Raw genomic sequence first — 17392 nt, 5'->3', positions numbered from 1 at the left:
TTTGCTAATTGTTTTGGATTAAATAATTACTGAAGTATTCTTTCAAAGTAATGAGGTAATAGAAAGAATGTCAAATATAGAAGATAAACTATTGTTCAGGTGTCCACAGAAGTGAATTCACCAGGGGGACATACCAGACATACACCTTTTCTTACCCACTTTCACCCTCAGTCCACACTGAAGAATTCCTTTCTAATCAGAACTGCAGGAAGAGCACTGGAGAGCACTTTTAGAGCACAGAAGTCAACCTAAATCTGATTTTTAAAATACTCATTTCTAAAGTGTATGTATTACTGGAGAAGAAATGAGTTGGGTTTTTTGTATTATTTCTGTGATATTTTCTTGGTTTTTAGGAATTACTTGAAATGCTTGACAACTATTCGAAAAAACTTTTAATACTATAGCATTTAATTTAATAAACCTACATCATTTTTCCAAGTTCTTAGTGCCTTCTCATGCTCATTCTGAAGATTAAGGAACTTTTCTTCATTTTCCTTTGCCTTCTCCCTTTGCAGCTCATTATCTCTTTCAAGGGCCTGCAATAAAATTAATTATCCAAAAAATAATCAATACCACGTTAATGAATTTTGATGTGTTTTATGTTGCTTGGACCTTTGCTTCTAACATGCTGCAAGTGCCATACAGATCAGTGATAATGTGCTATCTCAACAATAATTTTCATAAATTAACAGAAAGGTGCTTATAGTTTAGCTAACAGGAAACAGGGGGAGGTTATGAAAAAAGAAATGGCTATAAAAGGGTATAAAAACACTTGCCATTATTCAGTTTCACTGCATAAGTTTTAATGTGCTGAAAAAGTAATATAAAGTCCAGAGATGAGAGATATGAAATGTAGCATAATCCAGACCCACTGTACTTAAAGAAAAAACTACTGTATACTGACTGGAAAAAAAAAAATTTTTCTAATCAGTTTTTCTGTCCTATATTGTTTATTAACCTTTCTTATGAACTAGATAATCTTTACATTCTAAAACATATCTACTGCAACATGCAGTAGATATCTGATTATGCGTTAATTTATTTTTATTAGGTCACTGTAATAGGAGTGCATTGAAATAACAGTAATATTAAGTTTTATACTACCATAACTGTACTTGCAACATTTTTGGGTTAACTCTTTCAGCTTTACTGTGCTAAACTAAAGGAGTCTTGTGTAAATCAACAGTAACTTCACACATGTATCAGGTACTCTTGGAATTTTTATCCTATCTCATTTTTATAGCAAACAATATGGAAGATGAAAGACTCACTGCATTCCATTACCTGCTCTATAGATGACACAAATATATTTGCTAATGTAAGCATAACTTTAGTGCATGTAGCTGTATGACCAGATACATAATTATGACTCTGATGAGTTTCTTTGAAAGTCCACTTGAAAAATGTTATGGAGGCAATATTCCAAACCAATTCCTTTTTACTAAATCTTTTAACCAAAAATTAGTCTACTTTTTGATTCACTTACCATCAATTTTTAAATGCCTATGTTAATTTCGCTACACTGTTAATAAAATTCTATTTTACAGGTACTAACACTAAGAAAACTCAAACCACTTTGCATTTTTGTACACATGGGAAAAGTTGTGCGTAAGAGTGTAATGGATGTTCTTTGTCAGATTATGTATTTAAAACGATGAGACAATTCAACAACGCATTGTCTGAATGATCACACTCTGATGTAGCATCTTTCATCTAGTTGTATAAACCAGGAGTGCAAGACCTCCTCTCTTTGATGAACCTGCTCTTAACTCCACGGATGCTTTTACCTGCACCTCAAATGCAACCTTCTCAGTGATGGATTATTATAGTTATTCACAGCATAGCTCTTAGGGCAAAATATCAGAAGTAGCAGATGTATGGAACGGATCATATGTTAAAGCCAATTGTACAGACAATTCAGGAATACCTGAATTCCTTGCATTCTCAAGTATTCTGTCATCTGTTAAAGAATTAAGATTTTTGTTTTGAAGTCATAACAACACTGGTATCCTAGCACTAAGAGAATGCAAATAATGAGAAGGGATCCTTCTTGAATGTTACCTTGCAAGTATTCTGGCATATCAAGCCTAAAAATAAGTAATTTTTTGTGAGTATATGAATAAAAATATTTCCAGGGGACTATACAATCACTCCTTTCATTTTTCTGTTATTCTGAAGAAACTCTTTTGCTTCATAAGCAAGGCCCAGAAATTCAACAGGGATGTAGGACAGGGCATAAGAATAACACATAACCTTTAGATCCCATTTGTTATACTGAGGTTCTAGAATCCATTAAGATGAAAGCAGTAGCTCTCAAATTGGAAGGGAAGTGGGTAGATCCTTCAAGTTACATATTCAGCTCCCTATTTCCTAAGTTCCATTTGATGTTTTAAAAAAATGCAAAATAAGAAGCTAACATTGTCTCATTCCCTGGAATATCCTGGTATTTGTATCAAACTGAAAAATAAGGTCTATTTACATCAGTCTAAGTAGTCAAGGTTGAACCAAGAGCCTCTTACTGGTTATCCATGCCTTGTAACACCCATTTCTAAAGTGTTCATGCCTGCCAGAAGTTACCTCTGAGGACTGCACTGAAGCTTTGATGATCAGCAGTGGTTTGTACAATAGAACAATAGAAAGCTGTAATACCACCCCATTGTCTAATATAAACAGACCCAAATCAGAGCAGGCTCTCATCAGAATTTGAGTAATTGCAACCAGAAATCAATTTTTGGCCTGCACAGGCTGCAAAACAGAGACTTGTGCTCATTCATACCTTAACAAGAAGAAAACAAGCCATACTTGCAGACATTTATGTGCAGTCTTCAAAGAGAAGATTCACAGATATCATTTACTGTTCTAGCTGGAGCTTTAAGGCATACTATAAACTTTATCTGAGATGGGAAACAATAGCTCAGAAATACTATCAGGAAAAAGCACTTTAAAATACACTTGCTGTTCAATAATCCTGACACAAAAATCCTAAAGGCTTCCTGTATTATGAAAGTCATCATCAGTAAGGTTATATATGAATTAAATTACCTCGAGCTTCTGTTTTAATCTACAAAGCAATTTCAATTATCTTAAAAACTAAAAAGCACATTACCTTCTTACTTTAACAAAGAACAGGATTATAGGAATAGCAAGTAATCCAGCTGTTTCACTGGACCCAACATGTAAATAACAGATTTATACAGAAGATACAGAAAATCATGCTACTTTAGGCACTTCTACAGCCAAAGGGTTGTTCAGTTAATCTTTGTAAAAATGTTGCAGATACTTAAATTGCTAGGGGGACTTTAGCCAGTTTCTGATGGAGAACATAGCTCAACTTTAACATTACTTGTTTCATCAAAATGTAAAAGTCCTATATTTATATTGTGGCAGAAGGCAAACTACTTACACCTGTTAAGAGTAAAGTCTTAGGGGAAGTGAATAATTTCAAATTATCAGAGAATTTATTTAGAAACATAAGTATACATCCACACTGGAAGTTCAATTTGAAATTAACTGAACTCCTAGTTCAAAACCTTGGCTTTGAAGAGTGGAGTAGTTTTGTTTATGTCTGGACAAAAAGTAGATAGTTTCTAATAGTCCAGTCAGTGGCTGTACCTGAATGCTGCATGGCACATCTGATGGGAATGGATATGACCTTCAACTTCAGTGCACTGTGGGCCAAGCTGACTGCTACTGAAACACAGAATGTAAACTGTTCTGAGCTGCTTTTACATGCTGAAAGAGGAACTAAGGAGTGCTGCAACTCCACACTCTCCGCGTGACTACTTCCCACCTCTAGCATAAATATGACACCAGAAAACACAGCAAGAAAGGGCTGAAGATAAAGCTCTTTCCTAGGCTCTCTGCTTTAATAAAACTGAGGACAAGCTCAAGCTATGAATGAAGATCTGAAATTTGAAATGTTGTCCAGAAATTTATACCTATATGAAAATTACAAGAAACAAAAGTCATAAAATAATTTTATTTCAATAATTGAAAGTAGCCCTGTTCTGGTTTTGCCCTCTAGAAATGGCTGCTAAGAATGGTAACCATGATTTACTTTAGGGAGAGAAGTAATAGAGGGAAAGCACAGCCTGCGCTTCAAGGTTCACGCTGACACTTAAGGAGCTGAGGGAGCAATGGAAGTGAGGTCAAAAGTTCTGAAAGGCACACAGATGTCTTTAACAGCCCTGGACTTAAAAAATACATAACAGATAGTAACAGCTTGTCTAATCGAGAAAAATCTGACCTGATAGTCTTCTTTCAATGCATTTAATTCACTTTCCATTCTAACATTTGTTTGGGTTATTCGCTGAAGCAGCTCCTGCACACACTGTAGAGAGCTGAGAATTTCCTTATTAATACAAACAGAACAGGATATATTGAGCAAGATTTTGTTTCTGCAGTTTAAACATTAGATAATTTATGCCTTTTATAACAATATATTTATTTTTTTATTCTGTCAGTGTTTACAAAATCCTGTCTGTAAAAAAGGTACTCCAATCCCAACATTGGGGAAAATTTGTTGGGAGAAATCAGAACAACACCCGTCTTTTCTGGCCTTTTACCTTGGAGAAGATAAAATTATTACAAATTATTATAACTTGCTCCTCTTCAATGAACTTTCCTATAATTAAAATGAAATCCACTCAATCTTTATACATTCTTCAGTGCAAATCTGGATAAAATATATCAAATCCAACCCCACTGTGAGTTCAGTTCAGGATAAACAGAGTAACGTTATCAGATCACAGTTCTGAAAAACACGGAAAATCCAAAAGAAATTACTCCATTGACAGATCACCCTTACATGAAATTATTCTGTATCTCCTGAATTAAATCCTGACAGATGTGAACTACCTCCCATTAGCTTTGCATCATATGGTGCAGGTATATCAGATTTTGCTGTCAAGGTCTGAACTTTTGTGGTACCTTCCTCAAGACTGTATTGTTACTTCATGAAGAGGAATTTTTAAAAAAAGAGCCACCCAAACTGAGCTGATTTGAGTTAATGAAGGTGCCATGGATTTACAAACCCCATGGGTGCTGCCATGAAGTGTGCTGCAGTTCGCTGGAAACTGAGCCATTTTCTATTAAACTCTACAAAACATATTTTCAAAGTTTCAAAGACAGAATGAATGACCCAGACAAGCCAATCACCACTCCCTCAAGACCACTTACAGCAGTTACTGAAAGAAGACCTGCATAGAAAAAAACCCCTGAGTTTCAGGCAGAAGGGAGTCTGAAATGTGCTCAGTTGCTTCAAAATACACTGAGAGGAACGTATTATTAAAACAAAGTACTTTGACATACTTGAAAAGTGTTTTCAAATGATTCTAGTTTTGGTTCTACTGGGTACACAGATACAGCTGTCTACTAAAAATAAAATCAGTATTTTAATGTACTGTCTCTCATCCCTTTTCCAGCATGTATAAATAATGTATTTTTGCACTGAAGCTTAATTTATTTTTAGTTCAATTTTACATCTAGAAAACTAAACTGCAGAGCTGTGGAATGGCTTGGCCAGTGTCATCTGACAGGTCAGTAGCACAGCTGGCCACATCTTTTAAATCTAGTACAGTTTTCTCTCAAATAGACCAGACCTCTTGTCTGATACAGTTTAGTACAAATCAGGTGTTAATTTAGATAGTTTTTCTAGCCTAAGTCCAAGAACCACTGAAGCCAACATTTCAGTTAATCGAGATGGTGAATTATTAGTGCTCTATAACACAGAAATCCATGTCTTCCAACCCAGGCAGCTGGATGAAACGTGAAGTTCATCTCTACATTAGAGCCCTCCCCAGACTATACCAAAGCCCTCCAAATGTTAAAACTAACCTAGCAAATAAACCCTAACAATTCACACAGAACAAGAGAGACACAAACCAGAATCCTTCTCTTAGATAACACATATCAAATATGCATACAAATTATGCTCCACACATCTCCATATAAATACTTACAGTGCATTCAGGGCTGGGAAAATAATGAGGCCTGAATATGTCTCATTTTTTTCCATGTGTTTATTGGCAATTTTTTAAAATCATGCTCAAAATGCAAACAGGCTTTTATTAATTGGAAGAGTGCTGCTGGATGAGTGCTCTATGGGCATGCAAGCAAGATTCTGCTTCTGTCCCTCCCAGGGACCAAGAATGATACACTTCTCTGACCTGTTCCCTTTCATGAACTGCAGAGTGAAAACTCTGCAACTGTTCAAGAAAAGGAAAAAACCAACCACCCTTTCCAGGCTTAATGTTCTGCAAAACAGTGTATTATGTTGTTGTTGCAGGGAACAAATTTTTTTTTTTCTGTATTTGATACTTGACTCCATAGCCTTTGTTTAAACATCAGGATTTTTTCCGGAACATACCTGAGTTAGCAAGAGAAGACAGTGCTAACTCTGTTCAGGAGTGTAAAGGTGTTGCTTAATAGTCTAAATGTTTATGTTCTGTATGGTTGGAACATCATTTCCTGTGTATACTATTGACACATTATTCCCATTTTGCCTGGTTTCAGTACCAATATTAGAATAAACTGTTGGCAACCAGAAAGCAGAACAGCCAGCGGGTTATGCCAGCCTTACTGCTTATTTATACTGATCCACACGCAGGCAAGTGTTTCATGAGTATACTAAATTTCTCCCATCTGAATCAAAGAGAAAATATAAGACTTGGAATAAAGTGTCAAACAATGGACTTTGTTCTGGTAATACTCCTTCTAAAAACTGAGCAGTAAGATACCACTTATGCTAGTATTAAAATATTTCTGAAGTGTAAACAAGTGAATTTAACTCGTTTTTGTAGCTTAGTATAATAAGAAACCTAAATATGAAATACAGCACCTATTTTCTTAAGTGATTTTTAATAGCAAAGCTGTATTAACAACTCACCAGCTTTTCTTCTTTAATGTGATTGTTTTCTTCTTGAACTTTTTTACTGAGTGCTGTCTCCTTAAAAAAAAAAAAAAAAAAAAAGAGCCTGAAAACAGTAAAAGGCATTTTAAATGACTGTTTATTTTCTTTAATAATATTGTATTGATGTGATATAGTGAATCATCATGAGGCTATTTAAAGAAATTTAATTATTTTTAAATGTCTTCTTACCCATTTTTTTACCATGAAATTATACTAATATTCATAGCATGTTAATTTCCCTAGAAAAGGTTCTAGAGGAAACAGTTTATTTATATTTTATATGCAGTTAGTAGAAAGGAAGCACTAATCTGTATGCATCAGAGATCACTGCCAGGAGGTTTGCTGAGTGAAGGACAGGAAATATTCACCAAAACTTTAATTTGTTTAAATTCCAAAATACCATTCTGATTTTCTGTTGCAGTTCTTGAAACTGTTTTTCCTTCACTGCAAGATTGATGTTTTCTTCTCCCACCATGTACTGAGATGTGACCTTGGACCTTATCAAGTCTGTAGTTACTTTCTTCAGTTCCTTAACACAGGAAACACATATAAATAGTTCATCCAGTATAGGCATTGCAATTCAAAACAGAGACAAATCTTTTAGACTATCCTGGTCATGCCCCACTTTGAAATAATGTATGGAAACAACAGAATAAATTAGAGGTACTGAAATGTGTAAGACTGACTCACTAAACTTTAAACTTGTCACACGTGACTGAAAGTTTATTTTCACAGGTAAAATGTTACTGTGCCAATTTTACTCTGTTTGAAGTATTTACTTAATCATTTTGTTACTTCCTCTTCCAAGAGCTATAGTAGAAGTGGACACTGAGTTGGTATTGGTAAAACCTTCATCACCCAGATATACAATAGGAATTACTATTGTAACTACTGTGTACGTTCTTTGGAATGAGGAGGGGAAAAAGGCAGAACAGTCATTATCTGGTAAAAACAGGAACTGGCTATAAATTTGGAGGATCTTTGCTTTTCCTGAAATGTTAAGTACTTAATCTCAAGAGAACGCTAAATTAATTTTATATTAGAATGTTCTATAGCACGATGCCTTTGATTTTATAGTCTTTATCCTCTTTTAAATATCCTGCGGCTTTTTTTTTTTTTTTTTTTTTTTTTTTTTTTTTTTGGTATCTGTTTTGTAACCAGTTTATTCACTAGGAGCTCCTAGTGCAGCAAATAAACAGCAAACGCTTTGATCTCATTAAATTACAACTCATAGTTCCTGGAGTCATAAATATTGTGCCCTGTTCTCCCCCTCCCCTCCCATCCTGGTGCAAGGTAGTCTGTTTAATATCGCTCTCTCCTTGAGCGCTCTGACGTTTACTCAGACAAATAGCAGAGGTTATGAATGCTGCTCACAGATAGTATCAAGAATTCTCCGTAATGCCATAGTGGTGAACCAAGCATTCAGAACGGTAATAGTTTTATCTAACAACTAAGTTTGGTCTGTTTAACTTTTCTTCACAAAACTGGAATTTCGGTTATCACAGACAGAATTATCACAGGCCAGTGGTTCAACTGTTCTGGACAAAATCATAGAACAGTACAAAAGAAGAAGGAAAGATTACGTTGCAGCTGAAATTCACAAAGTTTTATGGAAAATACAAGCATAGGTAGTACTTTTAAATAAATCATTTTTTTGCTAGAGGCTTTATTTCTCATGTATTTTAGCCATAAATAAATCTAAAATGATCCAGTAAGTCCTAAGTGTAACTGCAGAATCAATTACAGAGCTGAAAGACAGCAATGCTTTACAATTATTATATTCTGTAAGCTAGTTAGGTTTTTCCCATCTTTTGCAATAAAGACATATATTCGTTCTACTAATATATGTTACACATAGATAGTATTTTCACAGGTAAAAATACATAGTACATATATACATATATATATATATATATATATATATATATATATATATACACTAATATATATCTGTTTTTACTAGAAGGGTCTGTAATGAGGGATGCAGTTCCTGCTGTTGAGTGGCAGAACGTGCAAGCAGCTCTAACTTTGTCAAAGTGAGAAGGTGCACTGGGCCAGCCTGCACAGAGCAGCAGATTAATGGGACAGAGAGCACAGCTAACAGGCTGGGTGCCACACAAGCAGGTGCAAAAGCCTGCCACGGATCTGATACCAGGTGTTTTCCAAAACTCAGATTTTATAGTGTGCAGAAAAACCTTACTTGTTTTGTCATTGGGAAAGCACAAGTCAGACTAAGTAAATCATGTCCTTGAGGTAGAAAAGATGACTGTATTTTCTTCTTTGTAATGGCAGGTGGATGTGTACAATCCATCTGAAACAACCCCCTGATCTGCTAATACAAAGCTGTAGGCAGGAAAAAAACACAACAAAAAAGCAACCAGAACCCAACATAAACACCCCCCCCCCCCCAAAAAAAAACCCACAAATGAGACCACCAAAAATAATGGCAAAGTTTTTCACGGTGAGTGAAATCACAAGGTTTATAGTTGCAAAAATAATAATAAAAAAAATTTTATACATACATACATGTGTTTTCTTGTACTTGGAAATTAATTAAAAGTTCACCTAGAGTTTTTGCTTTTTTTCTAGCTTTTTCTCATTATTAAAATCACAAGTAGTATTCAAATTAAATTAGTAGTAATATAAATTAAATTGAACTTGGAAAATAATTTTATCAGTTCTGGGGTGTGCTGAGAGAGAATGATAAGGCTTTAAACCCATTCCCTTGATCTGTTGCTAGCTGCCAATGCTTAGGGACATGGCTTCAAAAACACTTCATGCCAGTGTAAGTCAAGAGTGTCACGAAACCGCAGTCCTGCTCCTTAAACCTCCTTTCCTGCTCCGAGTTGATCTAAGCTAAAACTTCCACCTTTTTGGTTGGGTTTTTTTTGTTTGTTTGTTTTGGGGTTGTTTGTGGGGTTTTAGGGGTTGGGGGTTTTTTGGTTTTTTTTAAATATAGTTTTGGTCAATACAAAATTTTAATTCTACTCTCCCTTGAGGGCACACCAATACATGTTCCAGCATGATGAAGTGGTGTGGGACTGGAAAAGCAGCCAGAACAGGCAGATGTAACCACTTCCCAAGACTGATACCCTATGAAAACTTTACCTGTATTCAAAATTACACCTATATCTGTTTGCTCTCTCTTCCTAGATTGCTGCAACCCTCTTGTAATCTTCTGGGTCTTGAGCAGTAGACTTGTTTTTTAAGCAGCAGAATGAAAGAAACCTTTTTCTTGGCTAGATATCAATGCAAGCATTTTCACAGTGGTTGAAAAAAATTCTACCACACTGAATACCAAAATGTTCAAATCCTAAAACAAATATTACTGAAAAGGAAATTCCACCACAGTCCATTACATTACAATTCAGAAACTGGACTTGAAGCAGGAAATGGCAAGAGAAAATTACAACCTCTCTAAATAATATTTCTTTCCTGAAACCCCAGAAGAGTAAACCTGTGCAGAACAGACCTCAATTTCACTCGAGTTTACTGTTGTACATATTTAACACCCTCATAACATACTTGCAATGTCATTAAAATTGGAGATTAGTTTATTTTTATCCATAAATGCTGAACAGCATTCACTAACTTCACATTCCCATTAAGAACAAATGTGTGAGATCATCCAGGTCTGAGTCAAAGTAATGGCTGTGATAAGAGCTGACAACCAAATTAAGATTTTAGTACCATGGATAGTCATTCCCACTCCAGCACTGAGGCTACAGAGGAAAGAATTTTGAACCCATAAGTTGTCAGAGCTGTCAGAGGTCAGTCAAGTCTCCAAGGCAGATAAAACCAGCTTTAGAAGTTGTCCCAACTAGTGATGTAGATATCAGGACTTCTTTCAGCTATGTAGGAAGTGAAAACAGCCTGGTAATCCCTTTTCAAAACTCTTCTAAATATCCAAGTTCAGATTGTTCAGAATAGGATGGTCAAATACTAAAAACCAATAAATTCAGAAACAACTAAAATAAAGGCATTTCCTGCTGAACTGAGGAAGCCAGATTAAGTTTCAGTTGGCAGCCTTTTCCTGCTTACCTAACAGTATTTTATTTAAAATTCATAACCCTTCTTGACCTTAAGAATCAAGAGTACAGCTGAGAAAAAGAGTGGATCAAACAATATGTTTGATTGCTGGAGTTCATAAGTCTCAATTTCTCTCTCACACCTATGTTACTCACAAATTTCATTATGTTAAATTTTCTTACACATTTCTGTTTTCGTAGCTCTCAAATTACTTACCCTCAGAGAATACTAAGTAATTGATCATTCTTGATTTCTCACAAAAAGCAACAAATCCAATTTACTGTGATGCTTAAATATTTCTAAAACCCCTTTTTTATTTACAATATACTACAATAAAGACATGCTGCATTTTAGATGAATGCTTCTGTTTCTGTCACATGTAAATGATTTACCTTTTTTTAAAGGAATTGCACAGTTGGAGTGTACACAATGCACAAAGTTGCCTTCCTACCTTCAAAATTATGATGGTATCAGCATCCTAACAAATATGGCTTTCCTAAAGAGGACAGTTATCACCACAGACACCTTCCAATATTTTTCTGTTTCTCTTACATCTATCAAATATTCCAGATAAATATATATAGCTTTTTTATATAACCTATCATTTGAATTATGTAGCTAAATAAACATTTTTAAATACTGTAAGACCTAATTGTGATATAGAAATTAATCTGAGAATTTTTCCAGTGTCTGCTTTACTGTTACTGTGGGTTTCAGTCTGCTTTTATGATAGTAAGAGTTCCGAAATCTTTGATCACTTTGAAACTTGATCTTTTTGACACTGAGGTTTGGCATGTTATATTCTAGTATGTAACTAAAAAAATCCAGACTGAATTCCTGATTAATTTTTACTGTGGCTAGAATATTTCAATGTAATAAATACAAAAATTAAATAAAGAACGAAAGAAGGTAAGAATGAAACAAATGAAAAAAATCTCAAACTGTCGATATTTCAAGATAAAATTAAATTTTAAGCCTGGCTTTTAGTGAAATCATACTCCAAAGAACCTTAACAACAAGAGGCTACATGCTCTTAAGAAGAAAAGAAACAACAACAGATTCAGGGAGAATTTTCAAGTACTTTTGTACGTTCAAATCCCATTTTTCAGGCAAAGAAAGCTTATGGCAGGTAAACATCCATTTTTTGATCAATATAACCCAAATATTAAATGGTTATAGTCTCTTTTGCTCATATACAAATTATCTTCCCTCCCTGCCCTTTTTTGTTTCCAAAAATGTTCACAAACTTTGTAAAGATTCCATAGTAATTCAAAGCATTCATCTGGAAACTGGAGATTAACATTAGGCCAAGAAGTTGAGATAATAACGCATTTGATCCCTACATAAAATCATTACGGAATCTAAAGGAGAAAAAAAATTAAAAAGAGGGAAATAAAAAGAGAAGGAGATATGAAAAAGAGATGTGGAGTGGAAAGATACTGAGTTTAAAGAATACTTCTGACTTATGAGCGTCCTTTTTTTTTTTTGTTTTTCTCTTGTCAGCTCATAAGAAACAGCTCAGAGGGAAAAGAATGTTATTCTTCCCACTGTTACCTGTGTTCAAGAGTGCAACTCAAAAATTTACTTGGCAAAGAGTAGTTTCTGAATAGAGGCAGGAGAAAAGAGCTTAGTGGCAACTTCCTTGTAAACAGAATCACTATCATCTGAAAACTCAGCTGCCTTGTCACAAAACTGTCCCACTCCTGACAGGTGTTCAGTTACACATTTTATCCTATGTTCAAGCTAGCAGCTCACTTCCATGGCAACTGCTCTTCACGTTGTATCTCTGACTTAACTGAGAACACCACTGCTACCTTCCATATCAGATGGAGAAACGATGACAGCACAGCACAGGAAGAAGAGAGGTTACTAATAATTAGCAAGAAACAAGGAGGATGCTGTAGAGGTAAATAAAAATTCACAGGTTACAGAATATTCTCAGAGCTGCTCCAGTTTTAACTGAAGTATCTGTGGAAGCACAAGATTAATTTAGCCATTAGTCACAGAATGAAAAACAGCTCTGTTGCTTGTCCACTACTTCTACTAACACCTCAGCAGCTGTTGGAAGCCCCAAAGAATCACAGAATCACAGAATATTCTGGGTTGGAAGGGACCCACAAGGATCATTCTCCATTCAGAAATGTGCACTGTACTTACTTCCTTCAGATTACTTATTTCAGTCTCTTGTCTTTTATTCACTGATGCCAGTTTCTTATTGTGCTGTATGGCTTCCTGCACTTTAAACAGAAGTTAAAGCATGTTACCAAATAATTTCACATTCGAACAATATTTGGTTTATAACTGCAATAGATGTGCATATAATTTATTTTTTTAAAGTCTTCATAAAACTGCAAATACGATTCAACTACTTTTTCTGTGTAGTTTGATACCAGACTGGAGGATTATCCCAGGTGGTAGCAGTTGTCTGTACCTCAACCAATGAGTTAAGACTTTTCTATATGTTGGCTTGCTTTTTTTAACTGTAATTTAATTTTCAGTGTCTCATTACATCATTTTATTAGGACTTTTAATCTTGGGGGGTTTTTTTAACCAAGAGTTTGCTTGTAATTTTCTGGTGAGCTTAATTATTTTCAGACTAACACAGAACATAATGGGCCACAGAACAAACAAATAATTAACAGATGTACAGAGTTAAGTGCATATAGGCCACGGAAGACAGCAAACAGCAGAGGACAGCATAGCAGAAAACTCTAAGAACAACTTCTATTCCTGCTGAAAGGGAACTTTCTCTTAAATATTACACAGGTGAAAATATCACTGGGAAATTGCTTGAAAATCCACAATGAAAAGCTGAAGATATTTACTGGTTCCTGAACTTTTTCAGACAGCTCTATTCAATCTCTTGGTTTTGGTCCTCTGAGCTTCCCCTTCATCCTTTTCTATTTTCTGATTCCTCTTCATTCACCTGTAATCTTTTTTCTTTATTTTCCTCAATAGTCTTCAGGCGCCACGCTTGAATACAAGAACGCAGACACCCAGAAAGTCCTCTCCTTTTCTACTAGAGATGGCCCATGATGGGGAATGATGGACAACAGCCTTACATTACAATAAGCAATTTTGCAGTTTTGAATGAGAAGATGTGCTTAAAAAATTAAAATACCGAGGAATTTAACAGCTATCTTCTGATACAACTTAGGAAAACCCCCCAGAAAAACAAGCAGGCCAAAGTTGGTAACTCTCTTTCCTATCGTTCAGCAAAAGTCATGCGCTCACTCTCTAGCTTTGAAGTACAATCAGCAAGACATTGGTTAGCCAGTAATATTCTGGATTTAAATTTTTAAAAATTGAATACAACAAGTAACTTATGTAACTTATAACCACAAATATACATAGACTATGCTACCAGTTTATTCAAACTAGATTTGAAAAAATACTTTTGGTTTCAGGCAGAAACAAAAACTTTAGTAAGATTTAGTAATTGAAAAGTTTTTTTGGTGTTTTGGGTTTTGATTTTTTTATCAGTTCCTCGATATAATTTCCTGTGTGGTCACACACATGACTGTAGCAGTGGATCAGCAAAGAGCAGTAAGGAACCTACCAAGGTTTTGGATGCTTGGCATGGGACAGCTGCTATTTTTCTGAGTTTCAACTGTTGCCAACTCAGTGTTGTCACAGCACAGCAAAACCAAATGCTGGAGGACTTTTACAACATACATACCACTGTGCTCTAGTTTTCCATGAACACCTTTTACAATTCCAAACTGAGATGCAATAGTAGCATAACACCTCTCAACTTCATTCAGTTTCTTATGGTGCTCCTCTTTTGCAGTTAAGTGCATCTGCAATTTTTGATCCTGTTAGGAACATAAATGAAGCACCCATTTAATGACAGTAAGTAGCTCTCCAAGTGCTTTTGAATATAGCAGCATAAATGCAAAATCATTCCCAGAACCTTTCAGTTGTCTATTTCATTTTTAAAGATCTTTCCCATTTCCAGACAGCAGGAAGCTAGAGACAGCATGACAATCAAAGGGTTTGAGCACCTGACATTTGAGGAGAGGCTGAGGGACCTGTGACAGTTCAGCCTGGAGAGGAGGTGACTCAAGGGGATCTGGTAAATTTGTGTATACATGGGGAGATTTGTGTGTGAAAGGAATAAAGAAATCACAGCAAGACTCCTTTTAGTGGTGCTCACTGACACAAAGGGAAAGACAGGAAATTTCATTTAAACTTGGGGGGAAATAAGTTTATTATAAGGGTGGTCAAACACTGAACAGGTTGCACAGGCAGGCTACAGAATCTGTTCACAGAGATACTAAAAACCAGCTGACATGGCACTGTGCCACTGACTCCACTGGCCCTGCTTGACAGCCTTGTCCATTCCACTCCTGGGATTGCAAAAAACGACATAGCCAAGGGCAATCAGTTGGTGTATTTCACACTCCTAAATAAAGGAATTTCAATACATGTGCTAAAATCAGAAATGCATCAGCTACTTCTAGAGTAGTGGTGACTTTGATTTAGATTAGTGAGACTAATGCAGATTAATACCCCATGCTTCCCAGAAAACTATAAATAACCTTCCAATGCGTAATTCTTAATTCTTCAGTATCAATTAGCAGTTATAGTAGCTTGAAATATGATGAAATCACTTTGTGTATCTGTAGAGGAAGTTTCTAACTACTTTTGTAAACATCTAACTCTTTTATTTTACTTCTATTCACATGTTGGCCTAAGTAATATCACAAAGAAACCCACATGGTAATTAAGTAGAACACATTTAATTAATTTTACCAGTTTTTCTTGTTTTGTGGAAACTGTTCAGTGACACATGCTACTGATTTTTTAAAGCTATTTGTTATCCTTGTAACACTAAGATTTTTGTGTTCTTCTTTATACTGTATTTTTTATTAACACTTTCATAGGTACTATTTGGTGATTTTTAAAACTAATTTTCTCTGAAAAGAATGGATTAAATTAATTCCTCAGAAAGGATAACCATTCATTTAGATATCTAATCTCTTTCTACTCCACAGTAGAGCAACACAGCAATTAAAATGAACTGGGCCAAATTCATTCCTGTGTGTAAATTCAAGTTACACAAGGATGCATCTGGCCCAGTCTGTTTGGCTTAGGCAAGGCTCCATTTCCACACAGTAACAAATGCAATACATGTCCAGGCATCAGAGGATAATAAAAGCTGATAGTAATCAAAAGAAATGACCACCATAAGACTAGCAAAACAGGATATACAATACAAATTTCTCATGTTTTATAAGGTATGAAATTAAACACACTACAGCAAATGGAAAGTCATAATGGAAGCACTGGTAAAGAAACACCACCACTTAGAGAAATCACTGCAAGGAATGTAGGTTGAAAATGTTCTTATACTTTCTCCTTTTCCTAATCATAAATTAACTGTTGAAGCAGTTAATAGTTTAACTAATTAAGCTAATTAGCAGTCCTATCTTAACTAATGCTAGGAGGGGAATTTTGTAACAAAAACATTAAAAGGAAAGATTTTCTTTGTTTTTCCTGGTAGTTCCCTCAGGTATATTTATTCTAAGAGATAGATGAACAGGGAGACAGCCCTAATTTGAGATCTGAACAGCTTGTGGCAAGATCTGAGGGGTTTTGCAGTTTTTAATATGAACTTTTTCTTAGTGTTATCCCAATTCCTTTCTTTAGTCAACAAGACAGTGTTAGTGCCTCCTTCTCTTTCAGAAAGTTGAAATATGCTTTGCTACTTTACAGGGTTCTTTCCAGGGAGAAAAGGAACTGGCCTGCTCTACCTACAGAAGTTTTATTAAGAGCTCGACACTTGCCTAAATATGGTTTTTGATGGCAAGCTGCTCTCCAGGCTTAATGCACAGAAAAATAAAAGCCTGAGTATGTGATTTGTCTCCTCACAGTGAAAAGGTTGTAAAACATCCTTCCATAGAAGACAATCAAGAAACACCAGGAGACACTGCAGGATAGGGAGTGTCTGACCCTGGAGTTGGAGTAAGACCCACAGAATCTTGGTTCTTCTTCCTTACGTCCGATACTGCAAGAACAGGAATTATTGCCCTGCCCTCCACCAGTAATAAAGATAAGCTGGGATGGGGAGTGGAATTGATTGTGGCCATATGGCTTGTTGAGGCACAATGATTTCTTGGCGGAACTAGACCCGAGAAATAGCTCAGGGTCAAGTAGGTGACTGGAGGAACACAAAGAGGGAATTGCTCATATCTCAAAGATACTCTGGAAATTGAGTCACTAGTCAGAGGTACTCAGTGAAGCAGAAGGTGGTAATTGGGAGGTGAAAGTGTCAGAGAAACAAAGGAGGTGTAATGGCATGGGGACCTAAGGCAAAATCACGTGAAAATTATGCAAAGGGATACCAACAGTAAATCTTCGAAATAGGAATTTTTTCACAACAGTTTCTCCAGTTCTCACCATTTTTATACTTTAAAATAATTTGGTTTAATTTATACTGTATCACTGCCT

General features: G+C 35.5%; 1 protein-coding gene across 3 annotated transcripts in view; it reads right to left on the bottom strand.

Moving 5' to 3' along the window:
• CCDC73 (coiled-coil domain containing 73) overlaps positions 1 to 17392 on the bottom strand; it is a 58493-nt gene that overhangs the window by 13160 nt on the left and 27941 nt on the right. For all 3 annotated transcript variants that reach the window (XM_032112039.1, XM_032112040.1, XM_032112038.1), the window contains 6 exons: positions 14619 to 14754; positions 13097 to 13176; positions 7311 to 7439; positions 6887 to 6946; positions 4247 to 4351; positions 426 to 536 (listed from right to left, as the gene is read on the bottom strand). In XM_032112039.1, the coding sequence (XP_031967930.1) occupies positions 426 to 536; positions 4247 to 4351; positions 6887 to 6946; positions 7311 to 7439; positions 13097 to 13176; positions 14619 to 14754 (621 nt within the window). The remainder of the gene's footprint in view (positions 1 to 425; positions 537 to 4246; positions 4352 to 6886; positions 6947 to 7310; positions 7440 to 13096; positions 13177 to 14618; positions 14755 to 17392) is intronic.

The sequence above is a fragment of the Corvus moneduloides genome, chromosome 6 (assembly GCF_009650955.1).
Source record: "Corvus moneduloides isolate bCorMon1 chromosome 6, bCorMon1.pri, whole genome shotgun sequence".
NCBI classification, from domain to species: Eukaryota; Metazoa; Chordata; class Aves; order Passeriformes; family Corvidae; genus Corvus; species Corvus moneduloides.
Note: the sequence above shows the minus strand (reverse complement) of the source record. Positions and strands in the feature narration are given on the sequence as shown.